The sequence below is a fragment of the Ambystoma mexicanum genome, chromosome 1p (genome assembly GCF_040938575.1).
Source record: "Ambystoma mexicanum isolate Mex_15411 chromosome 1p, UKY_AmexF1_1, whole genome shotgun sequence".
Lineage (NCBI taxonomy): Eukaryota > Metazoa > Chordata > Amphibia > Caudata > Ambystomatidae > Ambystoma > Ambystoma mexicanum.
The window spans coordinates 1,342,162,073-1,342,188,424 of NC_090921.1; the positions used below are offsets into that span (position 1 = coordinate 1,342,162,073).

Here is a 26,352-nt window from a genome sequence, read left to right on the forward strand (position 1 = left end):
CCTTGAATGTGTTCAGTAGCCTAGTCAGGACTGGGATGAGAATGTCTGCATATTTTTTATAGAAGGGGGCCATAAAGCCATCTGGGCCTGGTGCCTTAGAATTTGGAAGGTCTGCAATTGCCCTCCGGACTTCTTCTTCTGTTATCCGGGATTCCAGCACTGATTTGTCTTCCTCTGATATTGTAGGAATGGGGAGTGATTGTAGGAACCTGTCTTGTTTCTCTTCATCCGGGTGCTCTGTCGCATAGAGCTCTTTATAAAAAGCCTTGAAGGCCTCCCCTATGTCCTTAGTGCGAGTTTGTGACTTTCCATGAGCATCTTTGACGTTCAGGATTGTCATTGAGCTTTGTTTTTCTCTGAGTTGTCTTGCTAGGTATTTGTCCGCCTTGTTGGCCTTGATGTAGTATCTTTGTTTTAGGTAGAGGAGGGATCTTTCTGCCTTTTTATTGCGCAGCATATCGAGTTTACCTTGTACATGTTTCAGTGCCTTTGTGAGGCTTTTAGTGGGGTGGACTGCCAGCTCCCCCTGGATGTCCGTTATTTTCTTTTACAGAGTTCGTTCCCAATCATACTTCTGCTTATCCTTGGTGGCCTTTAATGCTATAAAGTGTCCCCGGATCACTGCCTTGAAGGCTTCCCAAACGGTCCCTAGAGGTACTTCCCCAGTGTCATTTATTTCAAAAAATTCTTTGATTTTGTCCCCAACTGCTTATCCCATCACTTGATCCGTAAGAATATCAGAAGGCAGCCTCCACCTCCAGAGGCCTTTTTCCTTTTCGGGAGTCTGGATGTCCAACCACATCGGGGCATATTCTGATAATGCTATAGAGCCCAATTCTATTCCTTGAATGTTCCCTATCAATCCCACCGACACCCAGAAATAATCTATTCTCGACATCGTGTTGTGCACATGCGAGTAGTATGTAAAGCCACTTGCCTGACCCTTCAGTTCCCTCCAGGCATCGCGTAATGCCAACTGCTCCATCTTTTGTTTCAGTTGTTTGGATGGAGCCCCCTGACCTTGGGAACCTCCGGCGCTCCTATCCAATCTAGGTTGCCAGGCCATGTTCAGGTCTCCTCCCAATATTACCTCTCCTTTCGCAAACCCCTCTAGTTTCTCCAGGGTATCTCGGAGGAAGCCGTCTTGCCCAGAGTTTGGTGCGTATATTGCCACTAGGGTAAGCCTGAGACCCTCTATTGTGACATTTGTAAATGCATACCTCCCATCCCTGTCTACCTGTGTTTCTATGGGAGTTGCCGCTAGTCCCCTTTTTACCGCTATCATCACTCCTGCTTTTTTTTCCCCGCCGGTCTCCTGCGCCCAAACCGTGTACCCTCTGAGGTTTACTTTCTGTCTATCTTGGGCTTTTATATGTGTCTCCTGGAGGAGCAGAATGTCCGCCCTCTCCCTCCTTAGCAGAGCCTCCACTTTTTTCCTCTTCGCTGGCAAATTCAACCCTCTCACATTTAGTGAAAAGATTCTGAACTTCCCCATCTTATTTAGTCTATTGCTGCTGCTGTCTTTCCCCCTTGTTGTGATCCCATCTGTCTTCCGTAGTCCCACCCGCCCCGTTTCCCCCAGCTTCCCCAACAACCCCCAAACAAATAACATTAACTCAACTTTGATCCCGAGGAGGGCCCAGGCACCTAAGGTTGCTAGGGCGTTGCGCCTATCGCTCCTTGCCCTCATTTGACTCGGGATGAACTGTGCAGGGAGTCCTAAACCCCGCTTCATCCACAGACCTGGATAGAGTCCCTTCCTGGTCTCCTGCTGGGCCGCGGTGCATCTTTTATTCCGAGATTTCTCATCTTAGCCTTCTCCCACCTTTTCCCAGCTGGGGTTGGACTGACAATTTTTGTCGGAGTTTTTCTTCTACTTCCCCGCGGGGTGCCCTGAGAGCCCCCCCATTTTGTTTCTTTTTTTTCCGCACAATTTCCCATCCTCTCAGCCTCTTATGCGGATCCCCCTTGGTTCTGGTACCATTCGAATCTACCTCCTCCATTTGTAGATTATTATATGGAGTCCTTCCTCACAGGTGGTCACTCTTCTCTGCTTCCCCTCCCACTCGAACAGAAGACCAAAAGGAAATGTCCACTTGTATCTTATCTCTTTCGCCACCAACTCCCTCACCAGTGGGGCCATCTCCCTCCTTTTTAAGAGTGTCGCCGATGCCAGATCCTGGTATAACTGTATTTCCACCCCATTCATCCTTATGTGGTCCAGTTGCCTCGCTCTTAGGATCTGCTCCTTCTATGGGTATGATGAGAGAGCTGCCAATACATCCCTTGGTCTTTCCCCTGGGGCGCCTGTTCTTTTCGGGCCCACTCTGTGTACTCTGTCGATTCCAATGCTCTCCGCTTTTTGCGCCTCTATTATATCTCTGAATACTTCTTGAACCGCAGTCTTGAGGTCCTTATCTGACTCGGGCATGTACTTTATGCAGATATTGGATCTACGGGAGCGGTTTTCCAAGTCTTCACACTGAATTTCTAGATTATGGTTTAGCCGGATCAGGTGTTCCTGCGTTTCACTGGTTTGTCTGGATTCGTCTTCAACATTTTGCACTATTCTCTCTATGGTGTCTGTCCTTTCCTCCAGCATGGCTACATCTATTTTCAACTCCTGGACTGCCTGCTTTATTTCGTTTCTCATTGAAGTAAATTGGTCCTGCACTGTGGACATGAACTTGTCTTGCAGCTCCACGAACCAGGCATGCATGTCTTCTTTTGACGGGGGGAGATTGCACTGGTTTGGGGGGGTGGTATCCATTGTGGATTCTTCAACTGATCTGTCCCTTGAGGTTGCCGTGGCCTCTGATGACCACATATGGAGTAAATTTGAGTCTTGTCTGGGTGGCTGCGTCGCAGTTTGAGATGCGCCCCCTTCCCCTTCGCCCTGGACATTGTCCCCTAGTTGAGGGAGTCCTGTATTGACTCTCGATATCTCTTGAGAGGTTGTGGTGGGGCACTTGCGGTGTCTCCTCAAGGAGTCTCTGGTTATAAAATAGCTATGGAATGGTGTTTACTCCTTCCACCATTTGTGTGTGGTAGGGGCCGCTTCTGGTCTTGGAGCTGTTTTATTGAGATAAGAGTAATATGTCTCTCCCGTTCACTCTTTGTCTATGCTGCGTGCTCGTCGTTGCTTTGGGGTCCGTATCAACCCCCCTGGGAGCCGCGCCCCCTTTCCGTACTTTATTTGGCTGATGCTAGGGGCGACTGTCGCACCTGTGTACGGGGAAAGGTGCCCTTTTGTTGTGCGCCCGTCGGGGCCTTTGTGAGGTCGGTAGAGGAAGCGACGCCCTGCACGCGCGCTCACCTCCGTCTCAAGGTGCTCCTTTCTTCCGCGACTGGAGCCAGCCCTTCTCGCCGGTCTCCTGGGTGCACGGAGTCCCTGTGTGTCGCGCCCAGTCTGCTGATGAGCGCTCCAGAGGGATCTTCTGTCCGTTTTACGGGCGCTGGAGTTTACGGGCGCTGGAGTCCCTGGGGCGGGGGGGTCCGGTTGGGCCCACCTGGCCTTCTGTCCCACTCCGTTTATCCGTGTGTTGGGATTCGCTTCCATACCCCGTATGCGAGGGGGGGGGGATGGCCCCTCATGCCCAGCCTCGGCGTTGCATTGACGTCCCCTCTGCACCCGCAGCTGTGTTGCTGATGTGGGCACGATGAGCCCCTGGGCGGGCGTCGGAGTTCTTTTCCCCCTTTTTTTTTTTCCTCCTGCGGGGGAGAGTCAGACGGCTCTGCTCGCACCTCCTGGCCCTCAGGGCGGTCCTCCAGTTACGTCTCCCGGCTGCCTTTCCTGGGAGTCTACTGTGTTCTCCCTCGATGGGGGAGGGGCACTAGCTTCTCTCGGCGGTGGTGTGTCTACCCAGGGGTCTTGTTGAGGGATTTCACGCCGCTCCTGTGCCCGCAGCTTCTGGGGAGGTGCAGCTGATGCTCTGATGCTGAAACGCTCGGAAATCTATATTTATGGTGCTTTATTGTTGGTGGCCCGGCGGCCATCTTGTCATATTTTATTGGTCTGGAGAGATAGCAAAGATAAAGTAACCGGTTTTATTGATTGGTTGACTAATGAAGATCGACATCTACACTGTCATCAACACTGTTTGCTCCCCAAACAAACTCTTCCTCTTACAGTCTGTCTGCCTCCCTTTGTATATTGTAGTTGATTGGTGTCATTTTTCAATCTGGGACCTAATTGTGGGTTTGTTTCGCTGCTATCTTTGCCACTCCGGATTAGTCCTTATTTCTCAGTTTCACTTACTCCCTATTATATTATATATTATATTGTAATTATTTGTTTTGTGCATACTTTGCCCACTTACATGTTGTGCCACTGCTCTGTGTGCAGAGGATTGAAGGAGGCTTATGCCATTTTGGAGTCGAGCAGTCCCGAGATGTCGACCTCCTGGTCCAGCTTTGCTCCTCAAATGGCTTCCCTTACCTTCTGGTTCTTTGGGAGATTCTGCTTTGGCAGATCACAGCTTGTAGACAGATCTCTCATTATTCCTCCTCCTTGTGATCCCTCCAGGCAAGAATGCGGGTATCTGCGAAATCGCATTCTCCAAGGAAACACTGGACCCCAGAACATACGGTTTGGGAGACCAGGCCAGGGTCTGAGTTTCTGGCTTTCATCTAAATTGGGGTGTTATCACATATCTGCAGCTAAAGGTTACATTCTCACATGTTGAGAGCATCAGAGAGACACTGAGGTGTGGACACTTTTCTGCTATTGGTTTGAACGTGGTACCACTTCCTTCCATTTTTTGAGGTACCTTCTGTAATTCTTTCTGGGTCACAGATCTCTGGGTACCCCTCCACGAAGAGCTTTAGGAGCTCTGAGGATTCCCCCTTTTTGCCACCTGCAGGGTTCGCATTACGTAGCCCGTTGGCTCCGCTGACTCTACAAGCCCTCTGCCCTGCTGGTGGAATATCGGTGACTTTGGTTCTGCCATGACCCAGAGGCCTCGGTGTCGTGATTTATATCCAGACACCACAGCTCTGGTGGGGTCCATAACTGACATTTCTCCACGAGGATTAAAATACAATTTCTGTGTGGATAACATGAAGAAAAACTTAAAGTGAAAAAAGTTGTGGCTCACTGTGTTGAGTGATAAAGAAAGAACTGATTTAAGTTTGCAGGGGCCTCTCAATATATTAAACTTGGACGTCAACTCCTGTTCCAGTGTCACGTTTGTCACAGTATCAAAGTCGGTGCAAAACTGTTCAAGTGGCATCCAATGGATGCTTTAAGTTTTCGGAATCCTGTATGCACTGAGACAATTTCAGAAGATAACATCTATTAGAAATAAGTTGGGTTTCCCGGTCACCTGTCTATTCCGAAATAGGGGAGCTAAATAGACGCAGGCTCGAAAACATCATCACTTTGTAGGAATGCCTTTGACCTCTCGAGGAAATGGCTCCCATCTTAGTGACTCTTGGCGTATTTCCAGGCTTAGCTACATTTCGTCACAATACATGTCACTATTATTACCCAATTGGCAGATGCATATTTTGTTGCTTTGGAATGTTTGGGAGGCTAATTCGGCTCTATTAGTATTCAAAGATATGACCTACAGGTTCCACACAGATGCCTGAAGCAGGGGCTAAAGCCACTAAGTTATCTTATTAGGATTGAAGCCTGTGACTAGCAGGTTATGCACAACTTTTTGAAGCAGTCACAATAATCCACTAATCTATGTGATTAGGATTTCAACTATGACCTGCAAAATACACACTGACCTGAGCACTAGGCGCTTAACCAATAGCACTATCTTTCTGACTAGATAGCGCTTTCCCTAACCTCCCCTGTTCATTGAAGACAACGCATCAATTTGTATTAAGGCACCAACTGCCAAAATACCTCAGTGTGAATTAAACTCAGTAGCCCCCAGGTATGCCAACACAAAACCACAGCAATCATTGCAATGTGACATTTTATATTAGATGAGATCTCACATCTTAGGGAATGCCAATTTAAGATGTGCACGCCCTCTCCCAGAGCTGAAATATTCAGTCTCCTTGTGTATTGCTGTGAGGCCCTTTCCCCCCGTGTGATTGTAAAAGGTTTACTAATGTTTCCAGAATGTTTGTGCTACTTATATGTGTTGTTCTTTGTTTCAAAAAAAGCCTCAGCCCGCAGAATGACCTTTTAAGAAATTGGGATATATACTGGCATGCCATCGCCACTGAAAGGCGGGAGGTCTGAAGCACAGTCAATCAATTTTACCAGCATTTCAGAGGCAGGGCACTATTGGCAATTACCCCAATTGACATATAGGCCTGTCTGTCTTTGGAGAGAATAACTAAAAATGTTGATGTACATGTTTATGTCTAGAGTATTTGCCAGCTTTCAATAACTTGACACTTTTGCTTTTTTGTGTCTGCAGGGGACCAAGCATCGCTCAGCTCACATTCATCCAGACCACATCTGTTGGCGCAACATCCAGAAATAATTTTCTGACAATCTTTGGAAGTCTTCGGAAGAGCTCTCTACACAGACATTTCTGGAGCAAGTAAACATGTCCACTCTACTTTGTCTCTTGCAACGAAGCATTTCCGAACTGTAACCATACACAGACCAAACTCTGCTTCCCCCCGGTCCTGCTGTTTACACTCCATCTAGCAGTACAACCATTGACTATGAACCTGCCCTGATGAAAGCTGGCGGTCTGTTGCTGTTTCACTCTAAAGAAAGATCTTTCAAACAGTTCATTGCCTGCCTAGGAGCTCATAACAGATTCATTTTCATGCATAAACCAGCTGCACCCTAGAACTTATCCCAACTCCATTTTCCTATTCTGTACCCCTTCTTTTTATTCTAAGTATGTTTGCTTCGGTACTTGCCACTGGATTCAAGCTCTTCCAGTGTGAATGGTAGGACGGGCCCTATGAAACATAGGCAGATGGCTTACAATTCCAAGATGTAAGTAGAGTTTAATTACCTTACATGTAAACATCCCCTTCGTATGTCATATTTTTAAGTCCTCCCATATCTTATATATCAGGAAAACAATAGGGCAAGTAATTATAGCGATTCTTGCTGGATCACGCCATTTAGTCAAGTTTAGTAGCCAGGACCTTAAGTCAGGACTCATACCCACACAGTGCTTGCATCCTGTCCATAAGCCCCACTCTGCTATTCTCCTTGCATGGCTTTGCCCATAATTTTCCACTCCACTCCTCATTCCTCACTTTAGGGTAGGGCTTTAGACTGACACTCCTTTTTTTCTTGGGGATGGGCCCAAATATTGCCTTCTTAGGATTCCCCTAAACTACTTGGAGGCTTTCAAAGATTTTTTGTTGTCTTTCTTTCTGTGCCATCGCTTCTGTTTTTCCCTTTGGTACAGCTGCAGAAGAAGCTGTCGGTCCGACTTAATACATGTTCTACTGTGTCTACAGACACAGGTCTCCTTACCCATGTTCTTTTGCACCTTGGGGGCAGGCGCATGCTTAATTCCCTCCCATTGTACACTCCAAAGAGGACTTCTTTGTTTGGCAGGCTGCCTGTATGGGACTTTGAGATACAATATCAATACCGGGAGCTCTCCAAACACATTCCTCTCTTTTAATTTAACGGACTTCTACAAACTGGTAATAACTTGTGCACAATTTAGATGTTCCTCATTAGATTAATGAGCTAAGAGCTCTGTTTACCTACCTCGTTCCTCCTAGGAGTTTACGTCCTACTGAGTTATAATATTTAATTTTAGAGATAACACTAACAGCTTAGAAGCAAATTTAGGGAACCACTTAATACTTTCTGCTGACCATTTTGAGACACAAAGCTTAAATAGTCCTTTTGGAGCCGCCATGCTTGCACTTGTGCACTTCACCAAGAGGCACCCCTGGTTGACCAATGTGGCCATCTATGGATCTCTGTTTGCCTCTGCTGATGTGGTGCAACAGAAGCTCACCAAGGGCCCTGGAGAGGACATCGATTTACGCCAGACTGCCAAGGTGGGGTTGGTTGGGTTCTGTTTCCATGCCAACTTCAATTTCTTCTGGCTACGTGCCATTGAGCGGGCCTTTCCAGGTTCAAACCCATTGAACGTCATCCGCAAAGTGGCCTGTGACCAGCTGATGGCAGCTCCCGTGACGATCAGTGCATTCTACACAGGTAGGTCCTGAAAAATCTGCTTTGACATTTGAGTGAATATCTCTGTAGATGATGCTAGAGTAATGACACCTCTATTGCCACTCACCTCTGACAGTTAACCTCATATATAAAATGTGGCTTGTTCTCATTTCTAACAATTCTCCTTTTTAAATAACTAGTGTTCATGTGGTTCTGTTTTATTGTTTTATGGGTTCAGGGCCATTTCCACATAGTCTTTCAAAGGCCACTTGAATAGACGAAATCGATTTGCTGTACAATGTTATCGGGGAAATGCTACCTTGGAAAAGACTCATGTGAAGACAACGTTACACACCTAACATCCAGTCCTCTCCATGTGTCAGAGTTTTGCTATGTCCCCCTTCAGTATCCCAACCACCTATCAGTATGGTTTCTGCCCTCTCTTCATTGCTGCTCCCAATTCCTCTCGACCACAGAGTTCCAAAATATCATTAGTGTATCACCCTTGTCCCTTTCAGTGTTCTAATCACTCTTCGATGCTGTCCCATTTGGCATGCTAGTCTCTACTCGCTGCATTGGCCACCTTAGTTCCCCTCTAAGGAGCTCATATTCGAGTCTCCTGTAAATTTGATGGCGGGGGCCCCTTTAAACACACACTTTCATGTACACAGTTCCTCGCTGCCAAATGTTTCTCATTTGCACGGCAGAATGCAAAAGGGGATGGCCAAAAGGCGGCCTACACGCTTGTATGTTGCTCTTTTGCACTCTGTCGTGAACATTTAGTAAAAGACAGAACTTGTCCACTCCTAAGCAAAGTATATACCCACTACATGGCCAAAGTCACAATACATACGAAGCTAAGTGATGGGGAGCAAAATGTAATACCAGATAACAGTTAAACACATTTACAAAGTCCTGTTCAAGATCCAAAATGCCACACATGTATGGTCACAGTAATTCTCACGTCTAATACATGAATGATACAAATGTACACCATATTTTACATATAGCAACTAGCGGGAATAAAATGTGTTAACACTCAGCATGCAATTCCAAGGGCCTACCAAAAGTTAACATACTGAGTTTTATATTTTTCATATTTATAGGATTTTATTTTAATAAATAATGTGGAAAAGTGTTATTAAACTATACACACATGTTATGTAGCGAGCCAGATACAGAAAGGAGTGGTAACAGATATTTATTTAATGCCAGCATTTATCACAAGGCTCAGTTAAAAAGGCAGAATCAGTAACAAAGGACTTTCTCCATCATTTTAAACGTTCTTCAATAAAATTCGTCAAGGGCAACTTAGAGCGAGCCGGGTTTCAACTTAAATGCAGTCCATAAAGCCTTGCCTTAAAAAAAAAATGCAATTCGCACCTTAATAATATGGATGGAAAACCTTCTTGAAGCCAAATGTACTTTGTACTGGATTAGAGCGTTTTCTCTGCACGCCTTCTCCAGTGCTTGGTTCATAACCTTTCCCCGGCTTGCTGATGGCTCTCCAGGATGCAGTCGTTCCTTGCTGGCCTCGGGCTTGGAATCACATAAACAAACAAAACATCCGGTGTCTGTTTTCACACTGGAATCTCCTTTTACTCAAGAGCCTTCATCCGCTGAGCATTCGGTCTGCAAACCAGGTATGGGACACTTCGGTGTGTTTTTCGTTTCCTTCTAATATGCCCACCGATATGGGGAACTGGCCTCATACCAGTCCGAGTTCGCTCCGTCAGCCTCCTTCCACTCCTGCAAGGCGAGAGAGAAGTTGAGTTGTTTTCACCTGTTTTTAACTCCCGTGGCCCTCCTCCCCAGCAATTAACATCGGGCGTTCCCAGCCATGTGTTTCTCATCCCTGAGGCTAATTCTTCTCCTCCCTGCTTAACCCTCGCATATCCTGCCTTGTTTTTAACTCCTGCCTGCAAGCGTTCCTCGTTATATGGAAACTGGTTTTCCGTCTTCCCCATCTCATTTCTTTACCCCGTTTCAGGTTTTTATGTTGAACATGCATCGGCTGGGGCATTCTGCGATATGTAGATTGGGTCTTTGTTTGTTCACTCGTGTCCCTTCTATTTTGCCCAGTAGTTGGCTGGTGGGGCATTCTGGGATATGTAGTCTTTCCACTGTTGACTCTTATACTTAGTATTTTGGTATCTTGTGGGACAATTGGCTTGTCCTCTTCACTACTGTTTTTCCCGCAATGCTGGCCGCTACTGTTTCCCCATCACATACTCCCCTCAAAGAGCCATGCCGTTCGGGCATATCAATGGATCTAGATAGATAGTCTGCCACTAATTGATATCTTCCAGGTTTGTGTACTTTTGTGAAGTGGTAGGGCTGTAAGGTCAAAAGCCATCGTAGGACTCTATGGTTGGAGTCCTTCTGGGTCGCCAACCATTTCAGAGGAGCGTGATCAGTAAATAGGGTGAAACGCCTCCCCAGTAGATAGTACTTAAGTGCCTCTACCGCCCACTTAATTGCTAGGCATTCCTTTTCGAGAGTAGAGTATGGCATTTCATGGGGCAAAAATTTCCTGCTGATGAAAGCTATAGGACATAGGTCTTGTTTGGTACCCTGTGACAGTACTGCTCCCAAACCGCATCCCGAGGCATCAGTTTGTAAGTAGAATTCTCTGGAAAAGTCTGGACAATGAAGAACGAGTTCGGTGGAAATCATTTGTATTAGGGTTTGAAACGCTTGTTTCACCTCAGTGGAAATATACAGAGGACGGTTTGTTTTCAGTGCGTCCGTAAGGGGGGCTGCTATAGTTGAAAAATGAGGCAGGAATCTCCTGTAATACCCCACGAATCCTAGAAAGGCTCGAGTCTCTTTTCTGGTTTCCGGCATTCTCAATTTTTGTATGGCTTGTATTTTGTCTAGCAACGGGGTTACGATTCCGCCCCCTACCTCATATCCCAGGTATTTGGTGGTTTGGGTTGCCAATTTCGATCTTTTTGGGTTAATGTGCAAACCTGCCCCTTTTAACGCCTGTATTACTTGAGTTAAATTTGACAAATGATCGTTCCATGTTCTACTGAAAATGATAATGTCATCTAGATATGCAGCCGCATATTGTTTGTGTGGCCTCAGTATTTTATCCATCAGTGCCTGGAAGGTAGCCGGAGCCCCATGTAGCCCAAAGTGCAGAACTGTGAATTGGAATAGGCCCTGGGGTGTGGCAAATGCGGTCTTCTCTTGGTCCGCAGCACCAAGGGGAATTTGCCAATAGCCTTTTGTCAAGTCCAGTGTACTCAAAAATGCAGCTGAACCTAGTCTTTCTATGAGCTCATTGATTCTAGGCATGGGATACGCTTCATCCTTTGAAATAGCACTCAGTTGCCTAAAGTCCATACAGAACCTGGTGGAACCGTCGGGTTTTGGTACTAAAACTACTGGAGAACCCCAGGCGCTTTTTGAGGGCACGATGGTTCCCAGCGCCAGCATCTCATCTATTTCCTTGGCCATTTCTCCTCGTTTTGCCTCCGGAATGCGGTATGGCCTAAGGCGTACCGTTTTCCCCTTCTCTGTGGCTAAGGAATGGGTCGCCAAATGTGTCCGTCCTGGTATCCCAGAAAAAGTCTCGGCTACCGGGCTCAACGTAGCAAACAATTCAGTTCTTTGTTTCTGACTTAATTGCTCCCCCAATTGTACGTCCTGTAGGCTACTAGGTTGGTTTGGGACCAATTGTTCAGGGGCGGACATGTCTGATAAGGTTGAACACATCACACTGTGAGTTCCTTCCTTCCACAGCTTGAGCAGATTGAAGTGATAGTTTTGATATTTGTTTTTCCGTTTGGGTTGTTCTACCTCATAGTTCACTGGACCCAAGATTTTGGTTACCTGATAAGGCCTGTGCCATTGAACTAGCATTTTGTTTGTGTGGGTAGGCAGTAGTACCAATACCTTGTCACCTAACTTCAAGGACCTGGGTCTACTTCCTTGGTCATAGTATTTTTCTTGTTTTTCTTGTGCTTTACTCAGGTTTTTCTTGAGCGAAGTCCCTTAGTTTCCCCAATTGTTCCCTTAGGTCGTGAACATATTCTGTGAGGGATGTTTCTTCTTGTTGTTCCCAATTGTCTTTTAGTAATCCTAGCACCGACTTGGGTTGTCTTCCGAATAACAGCTCAAACGGGGAGTACCCGATGGATGATTGGGGCGTATCCCTTAGAACCATCAGCACCCATGGCAAAACCTGTTCCCACCCCAATCCAGTAGGGGTGGTGGCTCTTTTTAGCATTTGTTTAATAGTCTTATTATATCTTTCCACCAACCCATCTGTCTGTGGGTGGTACACTGAAATTTTTAGGTGATGAATACCTAGAGTTTTGCACACTTCCTTCATTACTACTGACATGAAATTGCTCCCTTGGTCCGTCTTGATCTCACTGGGTATTCCCACTTTAGCAAAGAAGGGTAATATGACATTGCACACCTGTCTGGCTGAGGTACCTCTTAAGGGGAACGCCTCGGGATATCGGGTGGCGTAATCCACTATTACCAGGAGGAACCGAAATCCCCGACTAGAGGGTTCTAACGGCCCTACAATTTCCATTCCTATCCTCTGGAATGGCTCTTTAATCAAGGGCATGCGTTGCAGGGGTGCTCGGGCTGGTGTGTGGTTGCTTGTTTTCTGACATATGACACACTCCTGGCAATATTTGGCTATGTCCGCATATATCCCGGGCCAGTAAAAGTTCTGTAATACCCTTTTCCCCGTCATGTTTTCTGCCAAATATCCTCCTGTGGAATGATCATGTGCTAGTTGAACCAGGGTCTTCCGGTATGACTGTGGAACCAATAGTTGTTCTTTCTCTTCATTGTCTGTTCCTCTGGTCACCCTATAATATAGCCCTTGTTTCTCCTTGAAGTAAGGTGTTGTAACTGGGGTTTTGCTCTGGGTTAAGGCTTGTTCACGGGCTCGTTTTAGGGTTTCATCTAACCCTGATTCAGTACGGAAGGATGGCAGATGATCCCCCACTCGCGAGTCTATGAGGGCAACTTCCTCTTCTTTTCTCTCGTTCTGGTTGTTTTTCCTATTCTGGTTCTTGGTGGGTTTTACCCTTATGTCCCTCCCTTTTATCTCGGTTTGGGAAAATGGGGCTTCCTTTAACCATTGATCAAACTCAGGAATGTCTGTTCCTATTAGGACGGGAGCAGGTATGGTGGGTATAACGCCACTTTAACCGGTACTTCGTTTCCCTGTGACCCTAACACTATTTCCTTTGTTGGGTACCCTTTAACATCCCCATGAACACATTTAATGTCAACAGTTCTCACCTGTCCTGGAACTGGTTCGCTCACATGTGGTTGTATGGCCGTCTGCCGACTTCCGCTATCCATCATAGCCTGTTGAGGACGTCCATCCACAGTTACCTCTATCACATAGGGCAGTTTTTTCTGATTTCCATGCTGTTGCAAGGATCCTATTACCATGGGTTCGGTTTTGTTTCTTTTGGCACAGAACCGGGCAATGTGTCCCCATTCTCCACATTCAAAACACTGTGGCGACTGTCCTTTCATTAGGCTGGTGCCGTTGTGGCCTTTCTGTTCCGGTCTTGTTCTCTGCTCCGGCGCACCTCCCGGTTGTTACTGCGCAAGGTGAGAGGATCCTGGTGATGTCTTACTGGTGGCGTGGAAACAGGCCGAGGGATCCCCGCCTTTTGGTAGGCTTTGGCCACATCAATGGCTTCAGACAGGCTCAGGTGGTGATGTTGCTTAACCCACCTTTGTATCGGCCCTGATAAGGCTTCGATGAACTGCTCAAGCATTATTTTCTCTTTTATCTGCCCAATTGTGGCTGTATTGGATTGCAACCATTTCTCCGTTAGGTCTTGTACTCGATAAAAGAACTGGCTTGGGCTCTCGCCTGGTTTCAGTCGGGTTTCCCGGAATTGGAGCCTGTAGGATTCATCGTCCTTGACTAGCTTTTCCAGTATTGACTTCTTAATGTCCGCATATGGGGTGTCCCCATTAGGATTGGCCGCCTGATAGGCTCCTTGCATCACTCCAGTGAAAAGGGGCGCCAAAAAGAACGACCATCGGTCCTGTGGCCATTGTGCTGCTCGAGCTATGCGTTCAAAATTTACAAATAAGAAACTAGGATCATCTCCCGCCTGGTATTTTTGAAGCACTGTGGGGGGAATGGCTGGATGTGACCGGTGTGCCGCTACCGATTTCCCCAAGATTCTCAGGGCTTCTCTGCCTTGCTCTTGTGCTGCTGTTTGTACCTGTATAGCCTGTTGCAAGGCTTGCCGGTCTGCTTGTGCCTGATGTCCTTGCACCTGCACTAGTTGTTGTAGCTGTTGCTGCCCTTCAGCCAATGTCTTTATGATTGCCTCCATGGTGTCAAGAGTAGATGTGTCTCTGTGAATCCCACAGCTGCCACTACTGTTATGTAGTGAGCCAGAGACAGAAAGGAGTGGTAACAGATATTTATTTAATGCCAGCAGTTATCACGACGCTCAGTTAAATATGTCACTTATATTTCATAAGGCAGAATCAGTAACATAGGACTTTCTCCATCATTTTAAACGTTCTTCAATAAAGTTTGTCAAGGGCAACTTAGAGCGAGCCGGGTTTCAACTTAAATGCAGTCCATAAAGCCTTGCCTTAAAAAAAAAATGCAATTTGCACCTTAATAATATGGATGGAAAACCTTCTTGAAGCCAAACGTACTTCGTACTGGATTAGAGCGTTTTCTCTGCACGCCTTCTACTCCAGTGCTTGGTTCATAACCTTTCCCCGGCTTGCTGATGGCTCTCCAGGATGCAGTCGTTCCTTGCTGGCCTCGGGCTTGGAATCACTTAAACAAACAAAACGTCCGGTGTCTGTTTTCACACTGGAATCTCCTTTTACTCAAGAGCCTTCATCCGCTGAGCATTCGGTCTGCAAACCAGGTATGGGGCACTTCGGTGAGTTTTTCGTTTCCTTCTAATATGCCCACTGATATGGGGAACTGGCCTCATACCAGTCCGAGTTCGCTCTGTCAGCCTCCTTCCACTCCTGCAAGGCAAGAGAGAAGTTGAGTTGTTTTCACCTGTTTTTAACTCCCGTGGCCCTCCTCCACAGCAATTAACATCGGGCGTTCCCAGCCATGTGTTTCTCATCCCTGAGGCTAATTCTCCTCCTCCCTGCTTAACCCTTGCATATCCTGCCTTGTTTTTAACTCCTGCCTGCAAGTGCTCCTCGTTATATGGAAACATGGTTTTCCGTCTTCCCCATCTCATTTCTTTACCCCTTTTCAGGTTTTTATGTTGAACATGCATCGGCTGGGGCATTCTGCGATATGTAGATTGGGTCTTTGTTTGTTCACTCGTGTCCCTTCTATTTTGCCCAGTAGTTGGCTGGTTGGGCATTCTGGGATATGTCGTTTTTCCACTGTTGACTCTTATACTTAGTATTTTGGTATCTTGTGGGACAATTGGCTTGTCCTCTTCACTACTGCTTTTCCCCGCAATGCTGGCCGCTGCTGTTTCCCCATCACAACACAATAATAATAAAAAAATTGTTTTTCAATACCATACCCATAATGTCTCATTACACTCCTAGAAATGAAATACAAAATGAACCAGCAGTGCTACACAGTAACTTAGTACATTTCAGTAGGCCGTAGCATAGTGCAGTGATATAAAAATGCATTGGAATTTTAGCTTGTACCAATGATTTCCTATATCTTGATAGTAAACTCTAGGAACCCAGGGAAAATGGTACAGTAAAAATAAGCACCGTAAAGAAAACTTGATAGGTGTTTGTAGTGTTGGCAAAAGGTCTCATAGGAATAAAAAAGACACAATGAACAGGTACACCTGCAGTTATGGGAAAAAGGTAGGTATGTCTGTGTTCTACCCCACTGGTGTGTAAAAGGTAGCAATCAACCCAAAGGGACACCAGAGGAGGCCATCTTGAAGAGTTCCAGTTCCAGGTTCAAGACCCAAAAGCCCCAGGAAGATGAAAAGCAGTATTCAGCCAAACATAAGTCAATGGTGGCCACTGGTGGAAAGGGGACGTGCAGAAATCCACTTCCAGGGATCCAGTGGACCTTGATGGGAAATTCATCCAATGACCTACCAACTCAGAGGGAAGTACTCACTCTGCCAGTTTTGGAGAACATGGCTCAGAAATGTTGAAACAAACCGAAAAGTACAAATCTTCTTTTGCATGGCAAGTTACAGGATCCAGTCACACAGGTGCTTGCACCCTAGACCAGTGATAAGTAGGGCGGGGCAATGGGAGACCGTATCATGGCTGATTATATATAATTTCTGGGCACAGCTTCACGTCGCTCTACTGGCACAGTTTGTGGGCTTAGCTACATGAAGTGATTTATAGGGACCATTACCAACATATATAGATTGTGACGACAGTAATCTTGTGGGTGAGAACATTACCGAGATCTGATTGACACTCCTATTTTGAACATACTTATCACACTTTACAACGGGGAGATCCTTTTGATTTCTCCAAGTCAATTAGTGTACTGTTGGTTTCTACTTTTGAGGAACTAAGCTTTTCTTGTTTTGTTGACCCGTGACCTTAGAAAGGGTTCATGTGCCACCTACCTAAATGAGATACAAAGGTTATCTGAAAAAGCATCATACCAACTGACCCAATCAGCTACTTTGGGTAATACTTATTTTCAAAGCACTATACATTTGGAAGGGAGATTATCGACTTTATTCTTCCCACACCTGATTAGGTTTATCATGTATTTAATAAAAACCTCTTTCAATCTGTGAGCATTCGGATCAGTCAAGAATATTTCAAAACAATGGTCAACCACTTTTAGCAGCTTATCTCAATTTGGTGCATTAGAAGCCTTCTAGAGGTTCTCTTGACCTGTGGATCATGGTAGATAGACGTGTTGTGTGATACTCATTTCATTTCCTCTGCATGAATGGGGAGGAAAAGGAAACAATCAAAGACTTTATACGTGTCTAATAGTCCTTATTGAAGGTTAATATACATGGAGAGATTAAAAGGAGCTCCCCTCGTAGAAAATATAGATTGTGGCTGCAGCCTCATTGTAGTCATTTACAGTGGCCATCACTGGCATAGATTGTGGCTGCAGCGTCATGTGAGTAATTTACATTGACCATTATTGGCATAGCTAGATTGTGGCTGCAGACTCGTACACGTGATTTCCTGGCATGGATAAATTGTGGCTGCAGCCTCCTTAAATGTTGTAAAACGCATCTGAATACTGTTGGTGGCATGGTGTTTACTGGAATTTTCCATGCGTTGCACTAAAGACCCAATTGTAAATCGTTCGGCTTTTTCTTTATCTCCTTCCCACTGAACCTCTCTGCATAAATTTGGGCTCTCTTTACTACGCTTCGTCCATGCACTAATTTGGGCACTATTTATGCCCCTCCACTGAAAATATTCACCAGCTGTGACTTACCATCAATCATGGCATTAACTGAATTTTTTTATGTGTTACCCTAGAGAGCCAATTATAAATTGTATTGTTTTCCCCGATTTCTTTCCAAACATTGGGCCTCATTACGACTCCGGCGGTAGACGTGACGACAAAAACGGCACGGCTGCCGGAGTCATGTTTTTTATCAGCGCCTGGCTTTGGGGAATAACCAGGGCATTACAGCCCCGGCGGTCCCAGTAATTCCCCAAAGCCAGGCACCGGTAAAAATTACTCCCCATTCCCATTCGAGTCTCATAGGACTCAATGGAATTGGGGAGGACGGAAGCACCGGCACCGTTGACAACGGTGCCGGTGCTTCCGTCAAAGCCTACGAGCGGGTGCTGTTCCGCCCACCAAGTCAGACCTGGCAGGAGCGACGGCACCCGCCAGCAGAACTCAGAGTATGCCGGTCCATAACAACGGTGATGGTACCGGCACCGTTGTTACCGGACCGGCATAATCAAAATGAGGCCCAATGTGCTCTAAAGTGCCCCATTTCAACGCATTTTTAAAAATGTCTTCGATGATGAAGCGAACACCCATCATTATTTTTGTCTCCCTTGTTATGCTTTGTTGTTCACACCAATTTGGGGAAATATTTTGTCCCGCAGGTGAAAGTATTCACCAGCTATGACTGACCGTGAATGAGGAACCATCTTCCTTCCTTCAGCCCCACTCCCAGCACCAAAAGCCTCCTCCTCCACTGCAACCTACTGATTTACTAAACAGTAAATATTGATTCATGCAGTGACAGACTGCTGTAGCGCTAAAGTAGAGCAATTTACTAAAATGCCTCATGGTCGGTACACCTGAAGACAATCAGTAGTCTATTACGGAGTGGTGGTAAAAGACGGGCATCCATTGGGCATGCCATCGTGAAGTGTATCATTACCTAGAGCATGTCTGCTACCATGTGACAGCTGCCCATAATGTGCACTTGTTGGGTACTACTACATTGGATGTACCAGGCATACAATACACCTGGATATACAGATGCATTGTGGCCCCGGCTTCAAATGTACTTGTGTCATAAGCACCAATCCGACATGGAAAGGTATTGTAAATGGGATGTCTAACCAGAGGAAGACCATTTATTAATTAACCAGAAACAGCTCGTACTGAAATTAAAAGAAGTTAATACGCCCCAATCATTTGATGAGTGCCCTGCTTTAAAATAAAGAACACCTTCAAATACTCAGGTGCATTTTGCCTCAGTACTACTGTGTCAAAATAGTTGTGATTAAATTATGCAGAGTTTTAAGTTAATCAAGCAGGTAAAATATAAAGTATTTTAATGTTTTCAATAGTTCAGAAGTAGAATAGGTTAATTCCAAAACTAACCAATTTTACGGAGTGCATGTGTTTGTGTGTGGCATTCTAAGAGCTTCCTTCTTCCCATGGATTCCTCATCCATGATATTCCTGTCCCATAGCTGTTTTCTGGAAACGTTTCCACCGATAGGTGGCACAGCGCTGCTCTTCGTTGGCTCCAGCAGACGCATCTACTTGTCACTTGCCGGACATGACAGGGACTAGAATGTATTGAGGCATCGTGCCCCCGTAACCTCAGTTCCTTTTTTCCCGATCACTCTGTTTACTTGGGAATACAATAATCGAGGTTTGAGATTTTTTCTCTGTGCCATGCCAACTCTAAGTCCCCAGGCTTCAAACTGTGTGCGGATTGTGGCCGGCAGATGTCTATTTCAGATCCACAACAGATTTTTTTCTACTGCTTGGTTGAGGACCACAACAGCCATGATTACGGGTCATGACAGTCCATGCACCCGAAGGCCCTCCCTATGGAAAAGGGCTGTGAAGATCTTGACGTTCATCCACAGGGTGAATGGTGAGGCTCTGCTATCTCGTTTGAGGTTGCACGCTGTGAACAGGCGCTCTGAAAACAGGGCGGCTCAGAGCAAGTAGAAGGATGAGACACCCCTCTTCTTCCTGGAAATATAACCCTGCCACTCCAAGGATTCTCCTGAGTGGCCGGCACAGGTACCTTCTTCTACCCAATCCTCTGCCCCGGAGGAATGGGAGAAATTCTGCCTTAAGATGCTAAACATCTTTGCCAAGGCGCATTGCAGATTAGGCCTCGATGCCTTCGGTTCAGGCGATGGAGCTTGTCGCTGTGGCTCAGACAGGTCCCACTGTGTGTTTCGCGACCGGCAGGTGCCCGCTGGGTACCACTCCTGCATGCTTAAGGGCTCGGGCCTGGACCAGAAGGCAACAGAGGGTCCCTGACGCAGCTGATCCCACCTTCGGGCATCAAGGTCTTGGCACTGATTCAAACTTGGTCGGTGCCATTAGTCACCGTTGACACTGTGGCTCCACAGGAGTATGCACCACTCCGTATGTACACCTTCATGTCTAGGATGCATGACATCTAATAAGAAAGGTGACCAGATATTCCCTTTGGGCTTGAACCCCTGGTTTCTAGGTTAGTTGGAGATTTCCCTGAGGAGTTCAACGTGAGGATGTACTGGGGTTGGCCGGGGATCTGCAGGTCACCCGTGGCCTCCACGCCTCCCCATGAGATGAACATTCTGCTGGCTCAACCCCAAGAAAGCTTTAGGCTGCTTTTCAACGGTTGATGGCTAAGATGCCCAGTACTCTGGGGCTTTCTGCTCCATCCACATTCAACGGTGCCCTCAAAAAGGAGACACTCCTGCCCTTCAATGAGGCAGCAGAGGACCCCCATGCTGGAGGTGTGGGAGAAACATGCCTCTGCTCCGGCGGTAGACTGGGAGCTGGCCAGGAAGCACCATCCGACCTCATCAGATCTGGTGTTTCTCTCTTCTCATACTTCACTAGAGAGTTTGGTGATTCAGGTCGTGATGGCTAACTCCCACCTCCCCTTCCACCTAACAGGGAAAGTAAGAGGCTTGATGCCTGGGGTAAGAAGGGGTTCCATTGGGCAGTCTTGCCCTGCGTGCCCTGAATGCCTCCTACGCTATGGTACATTGCTCCTTAGACCTTTGGGCTGTAGGTGTGAAACGATATACCAGTAGAATTACCATGAACCCTTTCATGTAATCAAAATAACCTTCTCCTTGTACATACCGGTTTACCTTATTGGCAGCAGCAGCTAAGCATACAATTTAAGCTCTGAGCAGTTGGTACACAATTAAATGCACTCTGGCACTCATTGGATGGAGGGTGTCCCCCTCCCGGTGTTACTCCTGCGGTAGGCTCTGATACTTCAACTTGAAAGCAGGAGAAGCAAAGGCAGTGTTGGGCACCAGGTACACTGCATCGCACCTCTTACAAATTGTGGTAGCTGGGTAATATGTCCCCCAAGGGACACCACTGGGACAGCCAGAGGGTCTCTGCAGGTTGTTCTGTGGCAAACATCCAGCTTGGGTTCTGGAGAATGTCAGAGTGTGGAGTGGAATCGGTGGTTCCTAGGTAGTTTGGAGAGAGGGTGGGTTGCGGAAGGAGAGATGTTTTAACACAGATGAGTATTTTAGTTTTACAAGGGTTGAGGAGGAGGTGCTTAGCCGTCATCCAGCAGCTAATTTCAAGGAGGCAAGGTTAGGACGGGGGGAGACCGGCGACTTGGGAATCTTGAAAATTATCTGTGTCATCCATGTAGCTGTAGCAGGTTAGGTTATGGGAGCGGATGAGTTTGGAGAGGAAGCTAGGGTCGAGATTGAGTAGGAGGGAGGACAAAGAGGCTCCCTGTCTGCCCCCTTTTGGGGGCAACAGTGAGGGAAGGAGGGAGGTGAAGGGAGGGAGGAGTATGATTTGAGAGTGGTTGGAGAGGAATGAGGGGATCCATCTTGGAGTGGAAACCCTAATGCCTAGAGAGAGCAGTCTGTCCGTGAGGATGGTGTGGTTGATCGTGTCGAAGGCAGCAGAGAGATCCAGGAGGAAAAGTGCAGCACAGCCTTCTGAGTCTCCTGTTCTAAGGTCATCCCAAATGGAGATGAGTGAGAATTCTGTTCCCAGAAGGGTCTGAATAAAGATTGGGCAGGGTCGAGAAGGTAGTTGGATTCCGTGTAGAGGCACAGCTGTGTGTATGCTGTGCGGTCTAAAGAGTTTTGCAATTAAGTGTGTGTTGGAGATCGGGAAGTAGTTGGAAGGCAGGTGGGGGTAATGGTGGGCTTTTTAAGAAGGGGTTTTATGTGGAAGGTTTTGAAAGCCTAAGAGAGATGTCGGAAGTAAGAGAATGGTTAATTACTGTCTACACAGGTTGTGGATAGGATGTTCTTAAGGAGTGAGTGGGTACCTAGATCGCCAGAAGAACCAGTGGGGTGGATTTTTGATATTAGTTGCAGGAATTCAGGCTGAGAAATGGGAGTGAGATTTAGGAGCGTACCGGCTGAATGGGCAGAGTGGGGCTGAGACAGGGTGAGACGGAGAAGAAAGTGGGAAAGATGATGATAGTCTGGTGGCGATGGAACATGTCTTTCGATCGGGATGTTGTAAAAGTGGTCTGATAGGACATCACAGAGTGTTTGGGGTGAGTGAAGGGGGGGGCGGAACAACTTGTATTCTTCAATTCTGCGATGATCATATGGTGTTTTCTGCTAGGGTTACACGAGTTGGAAATTTGGTTTCCATAGAAGGTGCTTTTGGTTTCCTAATTTCCATCCTATAGGCCTTGGTCTGTCTGGCATAAGTGGCTCTGTTTTGAGGCGTGGGGTTGGCCCTCCAAGTGTGCTCCAGGCAATTCTTATGGGTTTTAAGGGATCTGAGGAAGGGAGTGTGCCATTTGCGGTTGGGGCCAGATCTCTGGGGAGTGCATCTCGCCAGTGTGAGCAGGATGAGGGCATTGTAGAAAAGTTCATTAGAGGGAGGTTCTTCATGGAGTGTGAGGACTGGGAGGGAGAAAAGAAGGGAAAGGGCCAGGTTGGGGTTTATAATTACCTTATTCCAGAGAGGTACAGGGGGCAGAGGAGGGAGAAGTGGGGCTAGAGAGATGAGGGTACGAGGTCAGGAGAGAGAAGAAGACGGTTGAGTGGTCGGTCTAGATTAGAGGACTGGGAGGCAGGGCAGTGATGAAGTCTGTAGAACTGAATAAAGCTTCATGGGTATGTCCTGCTATGTAAGTGGGGTGTGATGTCAGTTGTGTCATGTTCCGAGTTTCCCTTTTATCAATCAGTGGACGGGGCATAGGGTTGGAAGGAACATCAAACCAGATATTGAAATCTACTAATATCAGTAAGGGACAGGTGTTACATCAGGATGGATGATAGGGAGTCACTAAGGGATTCTGCAGAGATTCTGTTGTAGCCAGGAGATGTGCAAAGGAGTAAGAAGCTGTGGGTAAAGGTCGGAGAGATTCTTATTTTTACTAGTAATGATTCGCTGTCAGTGTTGCAGGGTTGTTTCTCGGTGTGTAGGACTGAGAGGTGTTGTTTGTGAATGATGGCTAATCCTCCAGCTCTTCTGCACCTATTGTGAATAATCAGGTAATAGCCAGGTGGAAGGCCTTGTGTGCAACACGTTCAAAGTCGTCGGAGAACCAGGTTTCAGTGATGAAGTGGATATTAGGGTTTTCACCAGAGATAAAGTCAAAAATTGTGTTTGTTTTTGGAGACAGATCTGGTGTTGATGAGGATGCAAGAGAGCATGTACGGTTTGTGAGCAAGGTTAGGTCTTGGAGTGGGAGGAGGAATTGGCGTACGGGGGAGGGATGGGGTGAAGGTGTATGAGGTCTATCTGAGAGGTGGTAGAGGGTTGTGCTTGGGTAGGATAGGTGGTGGGAGGAGGGTGACGTGTGGTGGTAGGTGAGAGGCTTTGGGGGAAGGCAGAGGAAGGGGAAGGGAGGTTCAGTGAAGGGTGGGATGGGTTGAAGACAGAGATGTTTGGGAGGTTTGGGAGAGGAGGGAAAGAGAGATTGGACAGGTTTGGGAGTTGGAGGGGATGACAAGACGGGTTACGGGTGGGCGCATGGGAGCTCTTTTGAATGCTGGTTTTGAGGTGGAGGGAGGAGGGGAGTATTGGGTGTGCGTGTAGGGGTGTCGGGAGAGGAGGTGGATAAAGAGCTGGGTAGAGGGGAAGATAGGGTTGATGTTCTGGTTTCTGGAACGACAGCGTGCATCTGTTTTTTTTCTGGGATGTGTGAGGCATACTGGGAAGCTAGAACTTAGAATAGGGCCTGGAATGCTGATAGAATCAAAACAAGAGCGGTGTCTGAAAACACAGTTAGAATGAATACAAGAACAGTGCATGAAAATGCGGCTAGATTCAATACAAGAAGAGTGCATGAAAATGTAGTTAGCTTTCCAACATGAACAGTGGCTGAGAGTGAAGTGGGGTAATGTTCAGATTCAACAGTGGCCGTGGAGAGAGAAATACCTAAATGAAACAGAGGTTGTGTGGAGTTATCAGAGGCTAACTGTGATTCAGACCTGTGTGCAACAGTGAGCATGTTGTGGGATTCACCTATTGTCTAAAGGAGCTTCACTCCAACAATGAACCTAGATTTATATGAAGCCATACTTCAGAAACATGCCCTGACTCGCATAAAGTGGTAGTTCAGGCAGTGCTCCAGATAAGATTTTGAAGTAGGAGTATTTTACTCCCTGTTTTTAAAGTTAGGAGTAACGTTATTTTTTTTAAGGCGTACAATTCTAAATCCAATTCCCAATGAGAGTATTTTATAAGCAAAGAAAAATGTTTAACTGGAAAACTGAAATGTTTTTGTAATCATTGTTTCTTTGCACCTAGTTATTCATACACATGAAAAGATACACATTTAATTTGATCAGGCAGTAATAACAGTAGTTTCTTACTGTGGTACTATGTGCACTTCTGGTTTAAACATATCCATGTAGCCATGTATCCATGGGAAAGGCACTTGCCAGGCACTGCCCTAGTGGTATTAATTGGCCATTGATAGAAGCAGGTGCAAAATGGGGCGAGTACCTGGGCATCTAATAGCAGTGCCTGGCAAAAGCTTAATACTTAGGGCCTCATCACGAGTTGAGCGGTATCCCGGCGCTAATACCACCGGGATACCGCCCAACGCTAATAGTGCTACCGCAACTTGGTCCGGCGCAATTTGTGCCAGATCAGGAGTTGCTGGGGGCACTAAATCCCCATTTGGCGGACCCATTGGGGTTGGGGAGTGCTATTAACACCGGCAGTAATTGCACCGGCGGTTATTTGGCCAGCCGTTAAATTCGGCGGTAATACTGTTAACGCCGCATTTAAGGGCTCAGGCCAAACATGTGATGAGACCTTTAGACACAAGCCAAACCTGTTGGCTTTGCCAATGCTTGTTTTTAACAGGACTTCAGTGAAGGACATAGAGTGCGTAGAAATTGAGTGGCTGAAGACAAGCCTGGTAAGCCATTTTTCTTACATGAGTAGCATGTTTACAACTCCAATTAAGCCATTAACTCTCAAGAAGACTTCTTTGAAAAAACACTGGAGGGCACTTTGAGTGTATAGTTTGATGTTAAGGCTTGATAAAGCCACCCCAAAGAGTTCCCATGAGGAGGTGTATTGGGAGGGGCAGGAATGGTCATAGAAATTAGCATGGCCAGTAATGACCTCTTCTGTCAGTGGCGTCAAGTCCTTAAGTTTCTCCACACAGCCTGACCCACTGGCTGATGGCCTGACCATAAACATGTCATCTGTGATCAGAGACGCATTAATATCAATTTGTGGCTTCCAAATATTTCCCAGCAGGGTTGAACTGACCTATAGGGAATTTTGTTGATTTCTTTGTAGGCCTCTGCACCCTGGGCCTCTTTAATGTGGTAACGTATTTTAATTCCAAATGTCCTCATAGGGTTGGGGTTGCTGAGCCTGAAAATGCGTAATATGGGGCCACTTTGAAAATGATTTCCAGGTCCTCTTTTGGTTTCCATTCCACCCCTCCTGCTTCCCAGTGCTTCTTGGAACCTGTAGTGTAGTTTTGGTGAACAAACCTGGCAGTCGTAAGGCTGGAAATTGTAAAACCTGCACTTGATTTCTCTACAATGCCACACGTAAACTGCGTTAAATGTGAGCAATGAGCTCTGAACACTATGCAGAGCTAACAAATGTGTTCTGATTTTGACAGAATGGCATGTGACAATTTCCCTTTCACCTGTGCAAACATGTATTACCATCATTTTTGTTAAAAAATAATAACTTTGGCAACTCTTGTACGTAGACTTCAAATGATATAATATGTGTTTTTAAAAGACCAACGCATTACACATATTAGACCTAGAGAGTCTAACAAGAATTTTGTTGTGCACAGTGCATTGCATTACCACATAAAACGCTTGCAGAAAGCTTTGTTGTGAGCAAAGTGGCAAATACAACACTGGAGAATGTCGGAATAAAACAAGTGGCCCTCCTCCCCCACCTCATAACCTAAAATAGGGATATGTGGGTCAGGTGCTTATAACATTTTATGAAGTTGTTTATCTTAATTTATTTTTTATTTATTTATTGGCATACAGTGGTTACGCATAGAGCTAAAAAATAAAAAAACATTTAGCCAAAAATTCAGATAAGATCATCAATTTAAGAAAAGGAAGAACTGAAGCAAAGAAAAATAAAAAGACAGAAAAGTTCATCATTCCGCTTTTTCCTGCTTCCAATTCATTGTTTATCAGCTCCTCTGGCCGTCAGAATAGTGAATCTTTTAAAAACTTCAGTCACTAATTGTGTTACAAATACAGTCAACCGAATACTTTCCCCCTCCAACAGTCTAAACCACCAATCTTCTTCCGATCTACTAGGATACTCCTAAATGTAATCTCCAAGAAATCTTACTCTCAAATCCCTTGTGGCCGTGCAGAACATAACCAAATGCATAGTGGGCTCCAATGTGTTTAAAACTTTACACAATCTACAAGAGGTATCTCTATTTTCCAAACAGGGTCTCAGAATTTCCCTCACTGGGAGGAGATTTA

General features: G+C 46.1%; 1 protein-coding gene across 2 annotated transcripts in view; it reads left to right on the plus strand.

The window, feature by feature from the left end:
- The window catches only part of MPV17L (MPV17 mitochondrial inner membrane protein like), a 388,825-nt gene that overhangs the window by 184,180 nt on the left and 178,293 nt on the right, over window positions 1-26,352 (plus strand). For both annotated transcript variants that reach the window (XM_069607017.1, XM_069607018.1), the window contains one exon: window positions 6,384-8,113. In XM_069607017.1, coding sequence (XP_069463118.1) covers window positions 7,807-8,113 — 307 coding nt within the window. In that variant the 5' untranslated portion in view covers window positions 6,384-7,806. The remainder of the gene's footprint in view (window positions 1-6,383; window positions 8,114-26,352) is intronic.